This window comes from Hyaena hyaena, unplaced genomic scaffold (genome assembly GCF_003009895.1).
Source record: "Hyaena hyaena isolate Hyena2069 unplaced genomic scaffold, ASM300989v1 scaffold_561, whole genome shotgun sequence".
In the NCBI taxonomy this organism is placed as follows: Eukaryota; Metazoa; Chordata; class Mammalia; order Carnivora; family Hyaenidae; genus Hyaena; species Hyaena hyaena.
In genome coordinates, this window is record NW_024081193.1 from 20,834 (window position 1) to 46,955 (window position 26,122).

General features: G+C 36.6%; 1 protein-coding gene across 1 annotated transcript in view; it reads right to left on the bottom strand.

Annotated features, from left to right (window-relative positions):
* Positions 1–9,088: 9,088 nt before the first annotated feature.
* RNF217 (ring finger protein 217) overlaps positions 9,089–26,122 on the bottom strand; it is a 140,485-nt gene continuing 123,451 nt past the window's right edge. The window contains exons 4-6 of the mRNA XM_039256202.1: positions 22,601–22,802; positions 11,947–12,018; positions 9,089–10,046 (exon numbers count right to left, since the gene is read on the bottom strand). Of these exons, the coding sequence (XP_039112133.1) occupies positions 9,973–10,046; positions 11,947–12,018; positions 22,601–22,802 (348 nt within the window). The 3' untranslated portion in view covers positions 9,089–9,972. The remainder of the gene's footprint in view (positions 10,047–11,946; positions 12,019–22,600; positions 22,803–26,122) is intronic.

The following is a 26,122-nucleotide window of genomic DNA, read 5'->3' on the forward strand; positions in this document are numbered from 1 at the left end:
AAGACATATTTACTAAAAAAAATAATTAGCTGAATAAATAACAGTGAATGGATTTTCAGTGAATGAATAAGTCAGAGAGAAAGTAACTGGCATTATACTGTGTGCTTGCAGATACACTGTCTCATGCAGAATGTTCAGGCTGACCTTCCGTTTTCTGTGAGCTTTCCTCAGAACATGCCATAGGAACACGACACAATCCACTTTCCAAAAAGCATACCCATGGATTTCTGTTCATTCCTGTTTTTCTAGTCTTAGAATCTAGTGCAGAAATGACTTTAGTATATCTTTCCAAATTTACTTATGTTCGTGTAATTTGGCCACTGTCAAATTTTACCTTTTAATTTCTTTAAATTCAAAATGTTAAAAAAAAAAAAAAGACAAGAGTCTTCTTTTTTTTTTAAAACTTTTATTAGGCATTGCTAGATGACGTTGCATGACGTATTGCACACCTCATGCGAGTAAACAGCACTCCACAGGAATCCATACAACCGCTCGTATCATGACAATCAAAATAATTGATTCCCAATACAGTTTTCATCCAAGTAGAGTGAGTGTCATTACATCCTTCCAAGAGATCTGATCTCATAATCAAGATTACCCTTCCAGTCTAATACAACCAACCAAAACCAACAAAAAAGCCGCACCACAACAAAAGGCCATAGGGACATTACCAAAAGTCCAAAGTCAGACTCCAGAATATCACAAGGTATCCATCTTTTGAAAGATCTGCCCCTACAATTTGTGTGATCTGACACTTGGGTTGTTTTTACTGCCAGCAGCAAGTGAGATTGAATTGGTGAACAAGGGGCCGTACACTGACACGTATCCACTGAAAATTCTTGAGGTAATAGATTTTTAAATTTTACTGCTTAAAAAAAAATCTGTTAATTTCCATGTCCTGTCCAGCAGGACATATCTGTTGGCAGGAAGATTCTTTTCCTTTTTTTTCTTTGTCAAATATGTACACGTATTTTCATATACAACCTGTGTCTTTGTCTTTTCTAAGCACATGATTTATTTTAATTATTTGTCATACATTCATCAGGAAAAGCTGAATTATATACTATGGTACATAAAGAATACAACAACCAGCTTTTTGTATAAAGCTAACACAAAGGCAAAGACCAGGAAGAGCAAAATAACATTATACAAAATATCTTGATATCGATAAAGCCCACTGTGAATGAATAATTACATGTAAATAGCAAACATGCATGGACGTCGATTACAAATAACACATTGTCAAAGACAAGTTGTAGCAAACTGATCAAATTCCTGAAGTTCCATATATTTACTTTTAGTTTTAATGCTTTTTGTAAAGTAATTTTGTCCTAATTGGAACTCTAAAGACTGACAGCCATTCTGACTTCCATTTAAAATTTTAACAACCAGCATTCTTCTTTGCAGCTTTAAAGTACTTTTCAATAATAATGGCTTCAAATGATGACGTTTAATATCCTTTTATTTTTTATACCTTAGCTTTAAAATAAACACTGAATTTAAGAAAAATATATTGGCTAATCTACTGTTCTGAAGATAATACAGTGGGTTAAGGTAGCAAATGTAGCCTATATACACCACTAAAGATACACTGTGTCATCAGCACTTTAAATACAGGGACCAAGGAACACTCACAAAAAATATATGGCTCTTTAGGTAAGAAATAAAGTCAAGTGAAAAAAATAAGGCACTAATAACATATATAAATGTTATATACTCTCATCACACAAAGCACCATATGGAAGGTTAAGGAAGTATACATTAGTGCTATTGGAAAACGGGAATAAACCCAGTTTTCCTGGCGTCTATTAACCAATTCCTTCCTTTCTTTTCAGTAATTAATGTATAAACACTAAAATGGTAGGGAAAATTATATATTATGCTAGAAGTACAATTCATGGAACCAACAGCATGAGGCAATCATTTGGAAGTAAGCTGATTACTCTAGCAATGTAACAAATTAAGGTCTTTGAATACTCCTCATTTCCCAACATTTCATCTCAGTGGAATTTTTTTTTTCCCTTGCAATTTTCTTTCAGGGATTTCTATATAATAATACCATCTATTTTCTCATTTTATTTCTACTGCCTCTTTTTTCAAAATATATTCAAAATAGGTACCTCCACATAGTTTTATGAATACTAAAGTTAATAGTATGACTAATGACATGTAGAAAAAGTTAAGAATAAAATCACATAAATATTTTCCAATATCACTGGAAAAGAGAATCTCTTCTCAGCTAGGCTCATTTAAAAAACGAGAAATAGTTTAATTTATCTTACTTGGAAATTGGCTATGAATTTTACAGAAAACAAAAAAACATACAATATAATGAAATGATGGACAAGATAAGGTACAAACCAGTAAGAGTCATTCATTTTAAAATTAAGAAATTTCTTCTCATTTGCCATTGTTCATAAGAATATAATTAAAATGGAAGATATTGATAATTCAGATAGGACATGACAATTATTCCTTAGAACTGCAGTTTCTGAATATATAGTAACAACAGATTAAACATTCGAATTATTTCTTTGTAGCATTTTGCACTTTGTGAAAAATGAGAATGTGAATAATTTAATTGTCCCATAGTTTGTCAGTAAGTATACATCTTTAAATATGTTTGTTTCATGAATGTATCTTATGCCCAATTTTAGTGTAGAAACAAAAAAACTAACTGTTATGGCTTCTTATGAATGTGTTAACATAACAATATTTTAATGCCACTAAATTTGTGTTCCTTCTATACAAAATTATTTCTGTGATCTCTCAGAATTTACTACTTATTAACAGTTGCTTTCATAAGCAACATGATTGTCAACTAATTTTTACATTAAAAATCTGTAATAAGTTGTTCTTTTCAAGGTAAATGGCAATGTGTGTATATAAACCAATTACTGTTCTAGGTGTTATAAGAAATTGAAGATTGGTCTTCTCTTTTCAATGCCATATACAGAACTTTAATTATGATGAAAATGATCAAATAACAAAACTAAGTTTTGCCATATGGAACTGGAAGCGGAAAAGGGTGTATAGTCAGCTGATAAAAACTCATGACACTTTATCTAGAATTTTCTTTATAAAGCATACTAATTTTCTATGAACTAAAAGTATTCAAATATATTATATAAAATACCTAGAAGTATTTACTTGAAAGAAGCAGTGAAAGTATATTTGGAAAGAGAGGAAGTAACATTTTAATAAAAAATATTATTTTTAAGAATTCGACTGGATTCTTGACACTATTTCCCACCCCGGGGCATGAGGTGAACACCTAACAACTTTGCAGGGAACAGATGACCAATGGCACAGTTTGTCAGCTATAAGGAAAAATCTGAAATGACATTATTTCAGCAATTTCTGGGGCCCTTTAACACCCAAGTTTGACTCTCCCTTGGACATTTTCATATCATATACTAAACCTATGCTAGATATATCTCGAGCGTTACATATACGTATATATTATACGTATATGTTACATATAATCATATCACTGAAAATGTTGAGCATTTGCAAATGATAAATGGTTTCTCTAGAAGAAGGCTACTATCAGTTACATTCAATGTTATCTACTTTATAGCATCGAAATATCTAATAATGTTCACAGACTATGAATCCATCATCAGATCTTATACACAAATGCTATACTACATAAACCCAGCCCCAAGTCCAAGCTGTAGGACTTTTTGTCGACACAAAGACCCCAAACCAGACCTCTGGCCATTTTGGATGAATCATGAATGATTTGGGGTCAGGTTGGATGAATATCCACACGTGATTTCTGTCCAACTAATATGCAAACACAACATTGATTTTACAATATTCATGAAGCAATTTCTGGTGCTTGGCTTTAGAGTATTATTAGGCTCTCTGATCCAACTGACATCTTCTCGTTCATTTTATGTCTTGTCAGAGAGGCTGGGCAGGGTTTCTCCAACTCCTATCAAGAAGAGGGTGAGTGTTCCAGGTTGTCCTCATACATTTCAATGTACAAAGTAAGCCACGGTAAATTATGTTCACTACCAGAGCCAAATTATGGAGTTCTTTCAGTATGTGAATTTCATTTCATTAGTCAAAGGAGTTAAGGATGAGACAGAATTTATCTCACAGTTGGCAAAGATGGGTAGGGGACATAAAAGGGAAAAAGGAACATAACAAGGAAAGCTAAAGAAAACAGGAACTTGTTGAAAGATGTGAGCTTCACTTCAAAAACAGGGACAGAAATCATTTAATATTAATAAGACGGAGTGACAAAAAAAGGTGGGATAAACTTGAAAAATGACAATATTTCCTATACAAATAAATTTGTATAATCTAAGTGATGCAGAGTTAAATATAACTAATGAAATTCATTTTATAAGCTAAAAGAAAGTGGTAAAAAAGGCAGTGGCGATATTTTGTGTATTTAATTTTTTTTCCCTTTTAAGTCATAGTTATTCTCAAAACAGTCACTGTTTTAGCAAAAAATATATATATATAGTTCATGAGACACAAATTACATGCTTCTAAAATTGGCACTGTATATGGGGATCTATAACATATATGATATATGAAGGCTTCAGCTAATGCTCCAAACAGACAATTCTAAGTCTCACACTATGTGACCCTCTGCTTCCTGGATTAGGATAAAGTCAGCTAACATACTACTCTCAGAACAGTGATGTACAGTACAAGTCCCACATCACAGCTGGCTATGAAATGAGTATTAGCCCTGTCCTCAAAACCAGAGTTACAAAGGAGTTCCACCTCCTTTCTTCTTGAAAGGTCTGCATCACTGGTTTGCATTGAAAGGTAGTATTTCACTATCCTGGATACTTCCCAAATTTCAGAACTTTGATTTTGTTCAGACCACGTATTTATGCTTCTCTAAAGTTGTTTCAGTTTTATTACATAATTTTGGATGTATATGTTTAAAAATGGGGTTTTGTAACTTATTTTCCACAGGAGGAAGAGAAGATCATAATTAGAGTATAAGAATTTAAAACAATAATGCTCGAGCTGACTATGGGTGATATTTTTGATTTACTATGTTCTAGTCAGTGGAATTTCTTTTACAGATTTCATGAAAAACAAAAATGTAGTTAAAATGCAGCAGATATTAACTTAATGTTTTAAACAAATATTCCAGCTAGGTGATTAGGTAACATTTATTAATTACTTGCTATGTTTGAGCTCCTGGTGTCAATTTTTAGAATTACTATAATTTCAGAAACTCAGTTATGTTTTTTACAGGTATTGTTTTACTTGTTTTAAATTTTCAGCTCCAATTCCCATCCCCAAATTTAAAAAGGTGATATATATTTACTGACACTGTTATTCTACTGTCTCCATCAAAATATATGTAACCCTCTCTTTAACTCTGTCAAGTTACTTAAGTGGCACATGTATTTTAAAGTGCATTACTGAATTTTAAGGCTATGTTTATAATAGACATTAACACAAAACAAGAAGGCTGACCACAAGAAAAATTACTTTCAGTGGTTGGGACAGATTTCAGCTACAAATATGAAAAGATAAGCATGCAGTCCAACGTGAAGACTCACATTAAGGCAGATGCGCAACTTGCTAATAACATTAAAAAACAAAATGGCAGTTGGCATGATTTGTAAAAAAAATTTGTCCTTAATGAAGCATACCAATTAATCTTGTTTAGGCCACTAGCTCTTTCTATAATTATAAATTTAACAGGCAGCATAAAGTCTAATATTAAAAACAACTGCAATGTTTAACAAGGGAGAAGCTGGATGTACTTTAATTAGACAAAGCTCAGGAAGGGATGCTGATGCCAGAGTGAGCTTTTCAGCCCTCCTGTTTCTCTCCCTCTTTTGCGGTGAAGGAGTAGAAAAATGAGGTTGGGGAGACCGAGTCACCGGAGACCGGATGAGATTACAGTGGTTTGATGGTTATGGGAGTCAGGAGCCATATATTTGGGTGGTAGGATTGAATGATAAAGGCTCAGCTGGGGCTTTGAAACTCAAGAGAGTGGGTGCACAAGACAGGCACCACTGAATCCCGATCCCACAGCAGAGAAAGCACAATAAAAGATAACAGGTTGTGATCTAATTGGGTTTAATTATCTTTGATTGTTTTTCTGTCTCTTCTACTTTTAGGATAAATACCACCTATCAGAAAATCAAGGTGGTGGCCACAGGCTGTTGCTTGTACCAAAAGGTCTGATCCGTCTCCTCTCCATAGCTCTACATACAAAAGGTTTTAGGAGACTTCTGGGATTCATTGTAAAACGGATGTTTCATGTTATTCCGAATTTATAAGCATTCTAACAAACTACCAAACCTTACATATAATTAAATTATTTTTATGGAGAATTGTGGTCATTCATAATTGCCAACATATTGCTTCCTATTTATCACAATGGCATAATTAAGTTCCTTTGTGGTACAACATGCATGAACATGGATAGTGTTTTTAAAAACGTGACAAAGATGATCAGTTTAGCTATTTCCTTTAAATATCTCCAATATTAAAACGAGGCAATCCAAATATCAATGTAGCTTTTTCGCATTATCTTAGAGACATCTTGTTGCATCTTTTTTTATTGGAATAAGATGGATTTTCCTTTATAACTTTTGGCCACATATTTATTTGGCTAATCAAGCAGGGGGGAACTTATCCTGCAAAAAGATGCTTTTCTTTAAAACTTATGCACTCCTACATAATCTTTCTTTTTCTCCAAGAAAAAGATCTCAAATATAGTATCTCTATGATCTCATTCACTGAAAACACGTTAAAATTTTATTACAAATATCTTATAAAAACCAAATTTTAAAAGTCATGGAAATGTGTACATTAAGAGATAAAAATATATGTAAAAGATCTTCACTGATGCTTTGCAATAGAGAAGTAAAAACAATCTCAATGTCTATTTAATAGGGACTCATTAAGTAAATAGTCCCGCAATGGAATATGCAGTAATTTACAAAAGAATGAGGTAAATCTATTTAAACACTTATGGAAAGGTGTCTACCAATATATAATAAAATGAAAACTAGTCACAGAACATTAAGGCTACTGTTCTATTTGTATAAAACTAGTATACACGGACATATACAAACACACTAGAGTATTTGCAGAAGTTTCTGAAAGGACACATATCAAAACATTAACAGTGGTCACCCCTCAGGAAGAAGAGATGGGGTGGAGCAGATGAATCTGTATTTTATAATTCTATATGGTTTGATTTTTTTAAAGGAGTATATATTACATTTACAATAAAAAATGACAAGCTTTGGGGATAAAGCTATTTCTTTTATGTGTACCCTTCTTTTTCTACGGTAGCTTTTCGAATTTATCCCCAAAGTTACTACTATTGTTTTACTTTCAATGTTGGCACTAACATATAAATAATCCTCTCACTTTCTTCTCTCTTTGTAAGATCTTGATGACATTTAGTAAAAAAAAAAATTCACAAATTATTATCTTAAGTCACTATCAGGGAAAGCCCTAATATATACCAACTGTGAAAGAGAAAAATACATACATTAATTTAAAAAAATTTATGTAATAGAGAAATGAAAGTCCTGTGCAACACTGTGTACAGTATCTCAAGCATTGATGAGAGAGCTTTCACTGATAACAGACACCACTTCGTAACTGGAAAATTGGAACGTTTCTAAATAATATAAAAATATCTCCAAAAGATAAGTTATTCAAAGGAAGGAATAAAAATCCCTGAGTAGGCCAAAGACAAGAGATACAATAACCTAAGAAAATAGATTATCTAAGACCAGAGAGTATATTATTTAGCCAGTTGGTATATATGTATGTGGCAATTGTATTTATATGCAGCTGTGGAAATATATATGTGTGTATGCATATTTAAATATATATATACATACACATATCATAGATAAATATATTATCTACTAGATTTAGAATTCATCACATTCACATGTTGTCAAACTAACACCTAAGTCCAGAAAAAAGTGAATTTACAAAAATTATGCACTTTTATGACAGGATTACATGGATGTAGGCTAAAAATTTTCATTCTCCTGTTTTAAGACTAGAGCACATAGAATAGGCACTCAAAAATATTTACTGGATGGATGGATGAATGGAAAAATGGATTTGTTACACTAGAGCATCACTTTTTCTTGCACCATGTTATGCTTTAGAAATATGCCGTTGTAGAATCACAAATGGCACACCCTCTTCTAACAGAATAGAGACTAGTCCAGAAGCTTCGGTGTAGCTATTCTGAGTGTTATTCAGAAAGAATGGAAGCATGCTAGCTCCTTATTCATTCACTATCATGGACTTTGTAGGCCCAATAAAAATGATAAATGTTCTTATATTTGTTGGAACCCAACAAGACCAACTATCCATGTTAATGCATGTTTTACCACAGAATTTATTACAATTCATATAAGGCCTCTGACAAAAAAAAATGCTACATTTATGCAGATAATCTAATTTTAAGGATTTGGAGACAAATGGAAACTTCAGGGTTCTTAAGGATCTTCCATTCTGCTGATGAAGTTTCATGATGAAAACAAAGGAATAACATTGTTTAGCTACATGTCTTTTTCTTATTTTTAAAGACTTCTCAGCTTGGTAAAACTTGCTGAAATATTTCCTTTATTTTTTTTTGTTTCCTTCTCCAAAAGTTGTTTCTATTTTAGATAAACCCATAATCAAAAAAGGTTGTGTTTTCAAATCATCCTATTCATAAGAAAACATCAGCACATTATGCATTTGAGCAGTAAACATAAGAAAACCCTTCAAAACTAGTATTGTTTTTAAATGAAAATCTTGGGGACAAATAAAAAAGAGAGAGCAAGAAAGAAAAAAGAGGTAACAGGGTGGGGTTTTCAATATTATCACAACTTGACCTAAAGCAGAATTATCTGTAATTACAAATTGATTAAAAAATTAGCAGAACAACAATTTGTTTAAAGGCTTAAGCAGTTCTCTTTACAGCAAACTTGTTATTTAACGTAACTAATCCCCTCTGAAGGATCTGTTCATTTAGTAAAGCATCTATGACAAAACATAAGAAATCTGAAGAGACTGAACATTCTGGTCTTGAGAATTTCCTAAAAGCAGCCTACCAGTTTTGTCAGTTACAGTTTGATGATCCTCGAGGTGACACTGCACAAATTTCTGGTGTGTGTGCATGTGTGTGAGACAAAGAGAGAGAGAGCAAGGAATAGAAAGGGTCAACATCAAAGTAGCCTGTTGTCTACATTGACTTTAATTCAGTACATTCCCAAAATATGCCCATGAAGGAACGATTATCTTTAAATATGTCTATGAAAGTCTGGAAAAATAGTGTAGAAGCATGGAACTTGACAAGTACAAGGTTATTGGACCTAGTTTTAATACAGATACTTATTATACACACACATTCACACCCCCACACATATACACTTCAGCAACCCATGATTCTTCTCATTAGTTTCGTTTCATTCGTTCCCTCTTGGGCATTGAGATTTTTAACAATTATAGCATCTGAAGGATGAAGGAATTACATTGCTTGGGCCACAGATAAAAACAGGTACATATGGCAGACCATTATCTTCTGAAAAGTGGCCTTGCTTATTGGTACAGGTGGGATGACTTCCACTTTTCATACCAAGTCTCAGAAGAGGGCCTGGAAGGGGGGTCAGGTACAAAGACAGTCCAAACAGTGCTCGGGAGAGTCATGCTAAGACAATTCTGAGGATACGGTTCTTAATTAAAATATTTTCTTCCAAGAACCAGTAAGAAGGTCGGAGTTATGATACAGATATTTATAGTCTATGAAAGTGACCATTTTTTAACAGCAGCAAACTGTATAAGGAAAGGACAGGATACCATGTAGGGAGCGCACCGGAGCTAGAGGCACCGTGGCCTGTAGAGAGCCACGGGAAGACTGGACACAGTGTGTTTCAAGACGGGACTCTCAGACGGTGTGCCATCCTGTGTGGCTCCTACCCAGACCGGCATAGTTACAGGAAACCATTCTGCATTTTACCAGTGCATTCCTGTCCGTGATCGTTTTCTCTGTTTTTTACAAAGGCAATAGATAGGAAATACAAATAAACCTGAGGATAAAAAAACAAAAAGATTAAAGCTAATTAGGAGGAGGGGTATTAGGTTTATATATTTGAAATTTTTCTATTTTCAACTTTTCATTTTGCAGTCATTTACAAAAAAATCATTATTTAGCAATGCATGCAGATGAAAGCGAAGAGACACCCGTGCTATGAAATGCAATTACTTCTATAAGATTTCATTCTTTGTTATCTTTCCGCAGTCCTCTCCCCCTTTTAACAACCTCTGTGACACCGGTTTGAATATGGAATTATGTTTTCTATCAAAATGTTCAATCTCAGGCGTGTCTTCTTTACTATCCCTAGTCATATCATTTGCACATTGATATCACACTTCAGTTTCAGGCAGGATAGTGTATTACTTCAGAACATGGACTGTAGAGCCAAAGTGCCAGGTTGATTCCCAGTTCTACCGCATATGAGCTCCTAGTAAGTCTGCTTTCCTCAACTGTAAAATTCAAATAATAACAGTATCTATTTCATAAAGTCCTTCATAAATTGTAAGAGCTTAAATATCAGTTACTTTATAATTCTATGTGTCCTGTACATGTAAATTTACTTGCTAAATAGAACTTTCCATATGAAAATTTATTTTACTTAGAAAAAAAGAAACCCTACCTACTCTGTGGAATGGTTATCAAAGTTGTCTTTATTTACTGTGTCTAATTTAGTTTTAAATTTTTTTTAAGGTTTATTCATCTTTCAGAGACAGAGAGAGACAGAGTATGGGGGGAGGGGCAGAGGGAGAGGGAGACAAGGAATCTGAAGTAGGATCCAGGCTCTGAGCTGTCAGCACAGATACAGGGCTCGAACTTACAGACCGTTAGACCATGAGTTGAGCTCGAGTCAGATGCTTAACCAACGGAGCCACCCAGGTGCCCCTACAGTGTTTAATTTAAAATTCTCTACGGGCGCATGGTGGCTCAGCCAGTTAAGAGTTCGACTTCAGCTCAGGTCATGATATCACGGTTTGTGGCTCTGAATCCCACAAACCATTAGCAGTTGTAATCAGTACAACTCCGTGCTGATAGCTCTGAGCCTGGAGCCTGCTTTAAAATCTGTGTCTCCCCTTCTTCCTGCATCCTCCTCCACTACTGCTCTCTCTCTCCCTCCCTCTCTCTTAAAAATAAATAGATATCATTTTTTTTTAATTCTCTAAAGCAAGGGTTCTCAAAATGTGGTCCCTGCACTGGCAGCATCCACATCACTGGGAGCTACTGAGAAATAGAAATCTATGGGCCCTACCCCCATACTGAATCAGAAACTGAGGGTAGAAACCAGCAACTTGTGTTTTAACTAGCTTCGAGGTTATTCTAAAGCATGCTAGACTCTGAGAACCACTGCTTTAAAACACATATTTCCATATACTTGTAGGAATAAAACTAAAGAAATCACTCATACATTTTCTATTTGTCACTGCTGAAGTATATATTGGCTATATGTTCCTAAACACATTCAAGGTATCTTTTTTACCCAGTGTACCCTTTTACTAGAATAAATCAAACATGCAAGGCTATACCAGAACCTTTTTCCTTAATGCTTCTATCTAAACTCAGAACTGGAAAATCTGCGTTCTAGTCCACTGGACTCTTTCATTAAAATACTACAGAGTTAATACTAGCTGTATTAACTCTGGTATTAAGAGGAATTAATAATGTTTTATACGCTACATGAATCAAAGTCTTTATAGATGGAAAAAAGTGTCACATAAATGCATCCTATACGAAACACACCCCTCTGAATCTATAAATCCTATGCCAACTGCCTATCTAAAGCAAGCATGGAACAGGTATGTCTACTTAGTAACTGACTCATATTATTACATCTACACTCCTAATCTCTCTATAACACTCAGAAAATTCTTATCTCAGATATGTTAAGTGTTTCTTACCGATTACAACCGCTATGGCCCCTAGTGCTAATCCCAAGACCAGGATTAGAGGTGCAACGAATAATTTTCCAGCTGGAAAACAAAAGGCAAAACCATTTAGAGTCTTAAAGCTAATTTATCAAACAATTTCAGCAATGCTTTTGAATACCACAGTGTATGTGGTTTTTAAAGAAGTCTCATTATAATGAAGGCAATATTTCTCTAAGGAAATGTATCAGGTGTAGAGCAAATATACTTATGTAAATTCAATAACTTCAGAGAAGTCCTAGGTGCATTAGTCAAACATCTCCTAAATCATTTAAACTTTATTACCAAAAAAAAAAAAAAAAAACAAACCCTTCAAAGTTACTGGCTCACTTTATTCTAGCAGGGACATTCATCTTTGTGCTTTCCCTTTAGATCTCTTTCATTTTCATTTTTCAAGATTCTGAAAGATTAACAAAGGAGTGACACATTCTGAGTTGGCAGGAGAAAATCTAATTAGCTCACAAAATGGAGAGGTAGTAGGTGCTACAGAGGGCTTACATCCAAGCCCACATCTGAAAACATGATTTACTTACTTACTGGGTCCAAAGAAAACTAATAATATGAACACCTAATGGACAGAACTACAATTGGGATGTTTAAATATTATTAGAGAAAATTAACCAATAAGTATACACTATATTGAAGGTTATTCAAATGAATCATTTTAATAAAATCAGAGAACAACCTGATGACTGCCAGAGGGGAGAGGGGAAGTGAAATAGGCAAAATGGGTGAAGGGAAGAGGGCAGTATAGGCTTCCTATTATGGGACAAACTAAGTCACCAAAATAAAAGGCACAGCATAGGGAATACAGTCAACAGCACTGTAATAGTGTATGGTACATTGGAAGTAAGCACAGTATAAGGTACAGAAAGCTGAATCACTATGTTTCACATCTGAAACTAATGTAACATGGCATGTCAACTATAGTAAAAAAATGTAAAGAAATAAATTGGAAGGTCTGAATTGGTCTCATGGAAAAAACAGAATAAAATGTGAGAAAAAAGCACTTATAAGAAGGCTAAACTTGGTCAGGCTACCAAACAATGGTATCAATCAGAACTTTTTTTCTAAATAAATACCTCAGTAGTGATTCTAATAAGGGCTAGTTTCATGTAAATGGGTCACAGACTGCACAGTCAGAATTCTGCTAACTTGGAAAGGCGCACAAAAAAGAGGCTAGGAGTTCATATCTTGTCGTTATATAGTAACCTTGATCTTAAGGCATGTGACACAGCAGTGCAGCTGCATGATTCAAACAGGACAAGAAATGAGGAAGGAATGGAGGCATTTTGCCATTTATGAATAAACCCACAACATTACAAATTCAGGACAGTAACTTAGAATAACCAATTACATAAAAAAAAAAAATAGAAACACAATGCAGCTGTTTTCTGAAGTTTGTCAGAAAAATATTAACCTTTTTATGTATAAAGAATGGTTCTTGGAGCCATGACCAGAAAGACAGAAAATACAGTCTTTAATGTCTAATTTAAAAAGATTGCCATTTAATTGACACATGTTTAGCCATAGGTTTTACTTCTAAATTTCACCAATGACAGAATCCAATAAAGTAATATGAAATCTCATTGAACAATTTTCACATTCTTAAAGCTATACTGAAGAGTTTTGAATATGTTGGCCTGCATATTTTATTTTATTAAGAAATTTCTTTTTTTAAATTTACTTTTATTTATTTTGAGAGAGAGATAGAGGGAGAGGCAGAAGGAGAGGGAGACAGAATCCCAAGCAGGCCCTGAGCTGTTAGCACAGAGCCAAATGTGGGGCTCATTATGACCTGAGCGGAAGTTAAGAGTTGGACACTTAACCAGCTAAGCCATCCAGACACGCCTGGCCTGCTTTTATTTTATTATTTTATTTTATTTTATTTTATTTTATTTTATATTTTTAAAATGTTTTTAAAGGTTTATTTTGAAGGAGAGAGAGAGATAGAGTGTGAGCAGGGGAGGGAGACACAGAATCTGAAGCAGGCCCTAGGCTCTGAACTGTTAGCCCTAAGCCCGATTGCGGGGCTCAAACCCGCAAACTGTGAGATTATGACCTGAGCCGAAGTCAGACACTTAACCAACTGAGACACCCAGGCGCCCCTGGCCTGAATATTTTAAAAGAATCTTTTTTTTTTCCCTCTGTACCCATAGCTCAGTGTACCCTTTCATGTTTCCTTTTAAAATAATTAACATATTTTCATAATAACAATGAAACATGATTGCAAAGTAACAGCACTGATTTCTGCCCCCGAACATCACAGAACTCAATGAACAAATGTACTCTTTCTCTGGAAAGTAATAAACTAATTTCATGCAGTCAATGCTCAATACATGTTTAATTTTACTTTTGAGGAATTAAGCACTTACACTCTTATTCCTAGATTATTTCACTTAAAATACATCCTTGGGGCACCTAGGTGGCTCATCAATTGAGCGTCTGCAACTTGGTTCTGGCTCAGGTTATGATTTCATGGTTTTGCTGGTTTGGGCCCTACTCTCTTCTCTCTCTGCCCATCTCCTACTTGTGCTGTCTCTGCCTCCCAGAATAAATAAAATAAACTTTAAAAAAACTTAAAAAATACATCCTCAATAGGTGAAATATATTCTATTATATCTATATATCATACCTTATGGTTATGTAGGGGCACCTCGGTGGCTCAGTCAGTTAAGCATCAGACAGACTCTTTATTTCAGCTCAGGTCATGATCTCAGTGTCCTGAGATTAAGCACCATGTCAGGCTCCACACTGAGTGTGAAGCTGACTTAGGATTTTCTCTCCCTCTCCCTTTCCCTCTCTCCCTCCCCTCCATTCCTACACCCCTCATGTGCTCGCTCGCTCTCTCTCTTTCTCTCAAAGAAAAATTGTGTACTTAATTTTTGTTCTTTTTTTGTTATTTTAAAATATACCTGCAAATAAACCACTGTCAGCCTAGATTTATAATATTTTAAAATGTCCTTCACATTTTTTTTTGCAAAAGAATTGCACAGAATTTCTAATGCGTTCAGTAGAATATGAAAGTCCAGCACTGAGGAGTGCCTGGGTGGTTCAGTCGGTTAAGCACCTGACTCATGATTTCAGCTTAGGTCATGATTTTGCAGTTCGTGGGTTTGAGCCTCGAATTGGCACAACAGTGTGGAGCCTGCTTGGGATGCTCTTTCTCTCCCCCTACCCCACGGGCTCGCGTGCTCTCTGTGTCTCTCTCTCGTTTTCTCAAAAATAAATAAACTTAAAAAAAAGAAAGTCCACCATTCAGTATTAACAAAAAAACTTGCTAATCCATACTTCAAAAAAACTCTTTAATTTACACTTCTAATAACATTGGACTTTCTCTTTTCTTTTCCTTTCTGAGAAAGAGAGAGAGAGATAAGAGTAAGAGTGTGGGAGGGGCAGAGAGAAGGGGAGACACAGAATCTGAAGCAGGCTCCAGGCTCTGTGCTGGAGAGCCTATTGAGGGGCTGGAACTCATGAACTGCAGTGTAATGACCTAAGTCAAAGTCAGCTGCTTAACTGACTGAACCATCGAGGCACCCCACAGCATTGGATATTTTTAAAATTGTTTATTGGCTACTTGCATTTCCTCAATTCTGGTTCCAGACTTTTCAGGTTCATCTTTTTTTAAAAATTGGATACTTATTTCTGGAGGAGGCTCTTTTGCTTTTGTTTATATAAATTATTTGCCATCTAAGCCTGTCATTCAAAATAGAAGGAGAGATAAAAACCTTTCCAAATAAACAGAAATTGAAAGAATTTGTCACCACGAAGCCAGCCCTACAAGAAATCCTGAGGGGGATGCTCTGAAGGAAAGGTTGCAAGGAACAAAGATACCAGAGACACCACCACAAACATGAACCCTACAAAAGATACAAAGACTCTAAACCCACATATTTCAATAATAACACTGAATGTAAATGGGCTGAATGCTCCAATCAAAAGACATAGGGTAGCAGAATGGATTAAAAAACAAAATCCATCAATATGCTGTCTACAAGAAACTCATTTTAGACGGGAAGATACCTTCAGATTAAAAGTAAGGGGATGGAGAAATATATATCATGCTACAGGAAATCAAAAGAAAGCCGGAGTAGCGATACTTATATCAGACAAACTGGACTTTAAATTAAAGACAATCACAAGAGATGAAGAAGGGCACTACATAATAATTACAGGGTCCATCCATCAGGAAGAACTAACAATCATAAATGTCTACGCACCGAATATGGGAGCACCTAAATATCTAAAACAATTAATCACAAACAGAAACAAGCTTATAGATAAGAATGTGCTAATAGCAGGGGACTTTAATACTCCGCTTACAGCAATGGATAGGTCAACCAGACAGAAAATCACTAAAGAAATAATGGACTTGAAAGACACATTGGACCAGATGGATCTGACGGATATATTTAGAACTTTACATCCTGAGGCCAGGGAATTTACTTTCTTCTCAAGTGCGCATGGCACATTCTCCAAGATAGATCACATACTGGGACATAAAGCAGCCCTCAATAAATATAAAAGAATAGAGATCATACCATGCACACTGTCAGATCACAATGCTTTGAAACTTGAAATCAATTACAGGAAGAAGTCTGGAAAACCGCCAAAAACATGGAGGTTAAAGAACACCCTTCTAAAGAATGAATGGGCCAATCAGGCAATTAGAGAGGAAATTAAAAAATATATGGAAACAAATGAAAATGAAAACACAACAATTCAAAATCTATGGGATGCGGCCAAGGCAGTCCTAAGAGGAAAGTACATTGCTCTCCAGGCCTATTTCAAGAGATTAGAAAAAGCACAAGTCCAAAATCTAACAGCTCACCTAAAGGAGCTAGAGGCAGAGCAACAAGAACGCCCTAAACCCAGTAGAAGAAGAGAAATAGTAAAAATTAGAGCAGAAATAAACAACATAGAGACCAAAGAAACAATTGAACAGATCAATGAAACCAAGAGTTGGTTTTTTGAAAAAGTAAACAAAATTGACAAACCTCTAGCCAGGCTTATCAAAAAGAAAAGAGAGAGCACCCAAATAGACAAAATTATGAATGAAAATGGACTTATTACAACCAACCCCTCAGAAATACAAGCAATTATCAGGGAATACTATGAAAAATTATATGCCAACAAATTGGACAACTTAGAAGAAATGGACAAATTCCTAAACACACACTCACTACCAAAATTCACACGGGAAGAAATAGAAAACCTGAACAGACCCATAACGAGTGAAGAAATCGAATCAGTGATCAAAAATCTCCCAACAAATAAGAGCCCTGGACCTGATGGTTTCCCTGGGGAATTCTACCAGACATTTAAAACAGAATTAATCCCAATTCTTCTCAAGCTATTCCAAAAAATAGAAGTCGAAGGAAAACTCCCGGACTCATTTTATGAAGCCAGCATCACTCTGATTCCCAAGCCAGACAGAGATCCAACAAAAAAAGAGAACTATAGGCCAATATCCTTGATGAATACGGATGCAAAAATTCTCAACAAGATCCTTGCAAATCGAATCCAGCAGCATATCAAAAGAATCATCCACCAAGATCAAGTGGGATTCATTCCTGGGTTACAGGGCTGGTTCAACATTCGCAAATCAATCAATGTGATCCATCATATCAATAAAAGAAAAGATAAAAACCATATGATCCTGTCAATAGATGCAGAAAAAGCATTTGACAAAATACAGCATCCCTTCTTAATAAAGACTCTCGAGAAAGTTGGGATAGAAGGAACCTACTTAAACATCATCAAAGCCATCTATGAGAAGCCTTCAGCTAACATCATCCTCAACGGGGAAAAACTGAGAGCTTTCCCCCTGAGATCAGGAACACGACAGGGATGTCCACTCTCACCACTGTTGTTTAACATAGTGCTGGAAGTCCTAGCATCAGCCATCAGACAACAAAAGGAAATCAAAGGCATCAGAATTGGCAAAGAGGAAGTCAAACTTTCACTCTTCGCAGATGACATGATACTCTACATAGAAAACCCGACAGACTCCACCAGAAGCCTACTAGAACTGATCCAAGAATTCAGCCAAGTTGCAGGGTACAAAATCAACGTACAGAAATCGGTTGCATTTTTATACACCAATAATGAAGCAACAGAAAGAGAAATCAAGAAACTGATCCCATTCACAATTGCACAAAAAACCATAAAATACCTCGGAATAAACCTAACCAAGGATACAAGAGATCTGTATGATGAAAACTATAGAAAACTTATGAAGGAAATTGAAGAAGACACAAAGAAATGGAAAAACATTCCATGCTCATGGATAGGAAGAATAAATATAGTTAAGATGTCATTACTACCTAAAGCACTCTACACATTCAATGCAATTCCAATCAAAATTGCACCAGCATACTTCTCAAAACTAGAACAAACTATCCAAAAATTTGTATGGAACCACAAAAGACCCCGAATAGCCAAAGTAATACTGAAAAATAAAACCAAAACGGGAGGTATCACCATCCCAGACTTCAGCCTCTACTACAAAGCTGTCATCCTCAAGACAGTATGGTATTGGCACAAAAACAGACCCATAGACCAATGGAACAGAATTGAGAACTCAGAAGTGGACCCAAAAGTATACAGCCAACTGATCTTTGACAAAGCAGGAAAGAATATCCAATGGAAAAAAGACAGCCTTTTTAACAGATGGTGTTGGGAGAACTGGACAGCAACATGCAGAAGAATGAAACTAGATCATTTTCTCACACCATGCACAAAAATCAACTCAAAATGGATAAAGGACCTGAACGTGAGACAGGAAACTATCAACACCCTAGAGGAGAAAGCAGGAAACAACCTCCTTGACCTCCACCGCAGCAACTTCTTACTTGACACATCCCCAAAAGCAAGGGAATCGAGAGCAAAAATAAACTGTTGGGACCTCATCAAGATTAAAAGCTTCTGCACAGCCAAGGAAACAACCCAGAAAATTAATAGGCAACCAACGGAATGGGAAAAGATAGTTGCAAATGACATATCAGATAAAGGGTTAATATCCAGAATCTATAAGGAACTCACCAAACTCCACGCCCGAAAAACAAACAACCCAGTGAAGAAATGGGCAGAAGACATGAACAGACACTTCTCCAAAGAGGACATCCAGATGGCCAACAGACACATGAAACGATGCTCAGCATCCCTCCTCATCAGGGAAATACAAATCAAAACCACACTGAGATACCACCTCACGCCAGTCAGAGTGGCTAAAATGAGCAAATCAGAGAACTCTAGATGCTGGCGAGGATGTGGAGAAACGGGCACCCTCCTGCACTGTTGGTGGGAATGTAAACTGGTACAGCCCCTCTGGAAAACAGTGTGGAGGTTCCTCAGGAAACTAACAATAGAACTCCCTTATGACCCAGCAATAGCACTGCTAGGAATTTACCCAAGGGATACAGAAATGCTGAGGCATAGGAGCACATGTACCCCAATGTTCATAGCAGCACTCTCCACAATAGCTAAAACATGGAAAGAGCCTAAGTGTCCATCAACAGATGAATGGATCAAGAAGATGTGGTTTATCTATACCATGGAATACTACATGGCAATGAGAAACAATGAAATCTGGCCATGTGTAGCAACATGGATGGACCTTGAGGGTGTTATGCTGAGCGAAATAAGTCAGGCAGAGAAGGACAAATACCATATGTTTGCACGTATAGGAGGATTAGGAGGAACTTGACGGAGGACCAAGGGGGAGAAGAAGGGCGGAAATGGTGGGGGAAAGGGAGAGAGGCAAACCATGAGAGACTCTTGAATGCTGACAAAAACTGAGGACTGATGGATGTGGGGGGGAGGGGGGAATGGGCATGAAGGAGGGCACTTTGGGGATGAGCACTGAGTGTTATGTAGAAACTAATTTGACAATAAACTATTTGTAAAAAAATAAAAATAAAAAAATAAAAAAAAATAAAAAATAAAAAAAAAATTATTTGCCATCTAGAAATCAGTTAAAAACCTTTATTTTATTTACTATTATACACTTTAATACTTTGGGTATTTGTATGTAATAAGAGGAGAATATTTTTTCTCAGTCACTTTTATTCGCCACACCGTTCACTGAATAAGCTGCCTATTCCCCATCAGGGAGAGGCCTCCGTAAAGGAAGCTGCTAACATCATCCTCACATCCCATTCTCTCTTATTCTTTAGGAGCAGAACTTCTGATCCCTGGCTGGACACATGGTCATGTGGAATGCAAACCATGTTGCCCATCTTCCAGCTGTGAGGGAAGAGCAGGCCCTTTCTCTGCCTCCAAGGACATCTGGAGGCTGCAGTCCCAAACTGAGGAAGGAAACTGGATTACCTCCCACAAAGACAAAACGGTGGAGGGGTTTGCTGTACTCCATCTTCTCTCTCATATGGCAGGGAGAAGCTAGGGTTGCGACTTACAGAGTAATTCATTCTGTAGCCTTCTGTGAGGATGGCAGAGGTGTGGACCACCTCGTTTGGAGCTATGGTCTAACAGCACATAGAGACAGCTGTCCTGGACATGGGAAAACAGGTGTGGGAGGGAGAGCTTATCTGAAAGTCAGCTGCTCCCCACTTTCTCAGGTCTGTCCAGACACACATGTATGCACACATACACACACAGCAGAAAATAGGCCAAAAAAGAAAACCATTTACAGAAAGCTGACCATGAATTTTAAAAAAAAAAAAATGTTTTATTTATTTTTGAGAGAGAGAGAGAGAGAGAGAGAGATCATGAGCAGGAAAGGGCAGATAGAGAGGGAAACACAGAATCCAAAGCAGGCTCCAGGCTAGCCCTTGAGAACGGTGAGATCATTACCTGAGCCAAAGTCGGCCGCTCAACGTACTGAGCCACCCAGGCGCCCCTGAATTTTTTAAATAAAAATGGAAAAGACTTGACAGAGAAGATATTTCTCTGCTGATAATGTTTATTGGTTGTACATTTTCTAGGCTGATAAGTAACTCAACACTATCTTATGACCCAAGAAGAGGATTCTGGTGGCTTCTCGGTAAATAATGAGAGGACTCAAAGAGAATGTATCCAAAATATTTTGTACAAATAGGGCAGGAAATAAATTCCCTTATTTAAAAATGATTAAACCAAATAACAAAAAGGGGGAAAATGAGGGTCAAATAAAAGATTATTTAAAGTAGAGGTGCCTGGGTGGCTCAGTCGGTTAAGCATCTGACTTCAGCTCAAGTCATGATCTCAGTTTGTGAGTTCAAGCACCACATCAGGCTCTGTACTGACAGCTCAGAGCCTGGAGCCTGCTTTGGACTCTGTGTCTCCCCCTCTCTCTCTGCTCCTCACCCACTCATGTTCTTTCTCTCTCTCTTTCAAAAATAAATAAATGTTAACAAAATTTTTAAAAAAGATTAAAGTAAAAAAAGGAAAGAAACATCTTACCACAAAATGCCATTGAAGTAGGAAAGAAAAGAACAAGTAATACAGAAAATAGAAGGATTTTTGTGGTTTTGGGTTGCTCTCTGTATATACAGACTTACAAATAGATTATAGCTCAAAACTTAATTTGCAATGTGGTATGCTCATGGTAATACTGTTATAAATAGGGCTTAGATTCCCTAGCTAGTCCTCCAAAATATTAGAGTTTTGGGTAATGAAAAAGAGAGGAAGCCTCACAGTGGATATATTCCAGAGAAGTAGGGGGCTAGTTGGAAGAAGCGATATCAGGTCAGAAGAACACCGTAGGACACAAGTTTGGTGTCATCAGGCCAGAATGGACATCTGTGTTTATGTCTGCATATTTGTGTATGAGATTGTGTGTTGCTGAGGACAAAGAAGGGGGTAAATCCAAAACAAAACAAAACAAAAAAAACATTGCATTTGGATATTTAAACTTAGGTTCATATGCAACAAGGGCATTTGATAATCATTTCAATAACTGTTAGCTATTAATACAATAGAAGATACATATAGTGACATCAACCATTATAGATACAATAAAACTCCAGTACAGGGCTCTGAAACACAGGATTTTTAAAAATTGTATTACACGTCCTCCATGAATGAATAGAGGACATGTGTAAGACTCGTTGATAGGTACTGTCAATAGAATCACGAATGTGACACGGTCTCTCTCATCAAGTGGCTTATATAAGACTTCAGAAATTAAAAGACTAATGACTTCACATTTTTTTAAATTTCTGAGACAGAGAGAGAGAGACAGACAGACAGATAGCATGAGCAGGGGAGGATCAGAGAGAGAGGGAGACACCGAATCTGAAGCAGGCTCCAAACTCTGAGCTGGTTGTCAGCACAGAGCCCAATGTGGGGCTCGAACCCACAAACCTTGAGATCACGACCTGAGCCGAAGTCAGAAGCTTAACCGACTGAGCCGCCCAGGCGCCCCGATGACTTCACATTTCTGCAGTGTAATAACTTGTTTTTCATACAAAATCCATTTGCTCATATAAATTGTGTCCTGCTAATGAATTTAAATTTCCATTTGAAACTCAAAAACAGAGAAAATCTCTTCCTCCTGTTTTTCGATGACGTCCCCACTAGAACATCTGACAGGTGCTCAGAATTATCACGGCTATTGTGTCTCTGGGTTCTCTGATCAATGCTTACTTCCCAGAAAGCATCCCTGTAAATCATGTTGGACACTCACCACAGACGGACCCTCGCACTAATCTCCTTAGATGAGGTCTCTCTGGGAGGTAGCGATATTTGCATCCAAATATACTGAGGTTTGAGGTGTGGTCTCCAAAGAACCGGAGCTGGCGGTATCTTTCCCCACATCGATAACAAAAATTAGTGTTACATTGTGAGCAGGTCATATGGTCACATCCTTCAGTTCTCTGGATGTGGATCTGTATCAGCGACAGAGGAAAAGACAAGGAAAAGTCATTACAATTTTTTAAAAGTAAAATCTGGCAAATGTTATTGAATGACACTAAGTTTCACCAAAACGAAAGCCTTATGTAGAATTCTTGAGGCGGTCAGCTTACTTATCATCACAGTCTTCAAGATTGTACTTCTAGTGAATATTTTAACATGTATAATTCTCAACTAGATTTCAGGTACTCAAGCTGTTGGTTTACTTTGACCAACATATAAACACACACATCCCCCCAAAATCTTACTTATCTTTCTATACATACATCTGATTCAATGGCTAGGAGGCAATTTAAAATGCTGTGAAAGTATATTTTATTGGTGTTATGATCAGTAAGAATGAGGTGACTTGAGAAATAAAAAGATAAAGAATATTCCTTAAAAGAAAGGATTATGTAGAAATTTGTGTGCATAAATATCAAGGAACAGACATCTTTTTTTTTTTTTTTTTAAGATGTCATTTTTAAGTAATCTCTACACCCAACACGGGGCTTCTACTCACAACCCTGAGATCAAGAGTCACATGCTCTATCAACTGAGGCAGCCAGGCACTCCAAGTCCCTTTCTTTGAGAAAGGAAATGATAGCAGCTGTAAGTGTATTCACAATACCATTTCAGTTTCCAACTCTAATGTCATTTGCAAGTACCTTTAACAGGACTGTTTATACAACACCATCTGTAAAACTAAGCATCTTCCTCCATTGTTGCAGTCAAGTTATATGTAAATACAGCTTAACCCATAATGTAACAGTGTGGAGTTACTGTCTGAAACACTAAGGTCACGTTACGATAAAGACATTATGCCTCGAGTTATAACTGGATACTTGGCTCAGAATCCTTATGGACACTGCATATAAATTGGAGCCATCATGGGGCACCTGGGTGGCTCAGTTGGTTAATCGTCCGACAACTTCAGCTCAGGTCAGATCTCATGGTTCATGGGTTCCAGCCCCGCATCAGGCTCTGTGCTGACAGCTCAGAGCCTGGTGTCTGTTTCAGATTCTGTGTCTCCCTCTCTCTCTGCCCCTCCCCCGCTCATGCTCTGTCTCTCTGTCTCAAAAATAAACTACAAAAAAAATTTTCTTAAATTGGGGCCATCTTTAATTCAAGTATATGCACCCTTTGTTAGGTGAATCACTATGAAAAAGAACTTAACATTATTTCATAAAAAAGAAAAAGATTTGGTTATATAGTCCAACTCTTATATGATTAAAACAGGATCACCAGAAAGTCTTCCCATTTCACTATAGAGTAGGCATTCACTACATTCAAGTTGCATCCCACTTGATCTCATTTATTTATAATATTTATTTTTACATAAAAGTTCCTTGCTTAGAAAATTCACTTAAAATGTCTACAATACTATTTTGACAACCGTAAATTTCTATCTGTGTCTTTGCTTTGGAACAGTTGTGTCAGTGACTGTTTTAATGCAACTGGGATCTTCACGATTAACGTTGAATCAAACCCACCATTGGCTACCTGGCTTTTCAGTGAAGCTGTGGCTGCAATCCACAACTTTACATGTTTTTTTTTTTAAGTTTTTATTTATTTATTTGTTTGTTCGTTTTGACAGAGACAGAGAGAGCACAGGGGAGGGGCAGAAATAGAGAGGGATACAGAATCCCAAGTAAACTCCATGCTGGCAGTGTAGAACCCAATGCTGGGCTCAAACCTAAGAATCGTGAGATCATGACCTGAACTGAAATCAAGAGTTAGCTGCTTAACAGACTGAGCCACCCAGGCACTCTTACACAGTTCTTTTTTTTCTTCTTAAGTAAACTCTACACTCAATGTGGGGCTTAAACTCATGACCCCAAGATCAACAGTTGTTGAATGGTGTACGGACTGAGGGACTGAGCCAGCCAGGTGCCCCAGCTTCACACACTTCATTTGAAATCCTCCTCTCCTTCCCTTGATGCACAAGGTAGTTCCATGAACTTCTGCAGTAGTGAGGTTCTGTTTATATCTTTCAAAAATTTCTCAATGATTATAGAAATGAGAAAAAATCATCCAGGTAAAAGGGAAGATGTTTAATGTGAAAAGAGAAATTAGGAAGTTTGGGAGAGAGGGGTGCCTGGGTGGTTCAGTCAGCTAAGTGTCCAACTCTTGATTTTGGCTTGGGTTATGACCCCAGGGGCATAGGATCAAGCCCCATGTCAGGCTCTGCACTGAGCGTGTACCCTGCTTGAGATTCTCTCTTCTCTCTTTCTGCCACACTGCTCCTCCTTCCTACCTACATCTGTCATCCACCTACCCACCTTTCTATCTACTGGAGAGTCTATAGGTGATGATGACCATTTTGAAGAAGCAATAACTACATGGAGGGCAGCATCTTACAGGTAGCATAATGACTAGTCCACAGCAGGTACTTAACAAATGAGAACTGAATGAATGAAGAAAGAAATGTCTACTCAGTGGCTGGTAAGACCCTGGGTATTGAAAATCAGTAGGCTAAAGATATCTGGATGGCTCAGTCAACATCTGACACTTGGTTTTGGCTCAGGTCATGATCTCATGGTTTCATTAGTTTGAGCCCATCGGGCTCTACGCTGGCAGTGTGGAGCCTACTTGAGATTCTCTCTCTCTCCCTCTCTCATTCTCCCTCTCCTCCACTCACACGGTCTCTGTCTCTCTCAAAATAAATAAACTTAAAAAAAATCATTAGGCTGATTATAGGTTAAATGTCCATTACCTCCCAGTGGCTGATCTTTTGCACGTAAAACTTAGCTCATAAGGGGGTTGAAAAAACCTGGGCTTTGACCTCAAGAAGCCCTGTGTTTGAATTTTGGCTCCACAAGCTGTATAAAAAGAGGTTACTTCTTGCTTCAATTTAGATAATATTACTTACATGAGAATAAAAATGTGATTATATATAAATATTATATACAGTGTATATATATATGTACATACAGTGTATTATATATATACATATAAAATATATGTATTTATACAGTGCCATTAGCACATACTGAGTCAGATCAACAATATTGATTCCATCTATCCCTTCCCCTTTGCCTAACTAAAAATATGAGAAATCAAATATCTGACCAATGTAACTGCACACCTCCTGATTGTCAAGTGGTCCCCTTTTTTATATTTTCATATAGGTGATTCTTAGGTTGATGCTAAGCTAGAGAGTACCTTCCTAGATAGGCAAGGGGTAGCTTGTGGTCAAATGCATATGAGCATCTCTGGTCAAGAGTTACTAAACAAATCAATAGAATTTGTTATTGGTCAATAGAAGCAAAACTTGCTTTTCCTTTTTTTTTTTTTTAATGTTTTATTTATTTCT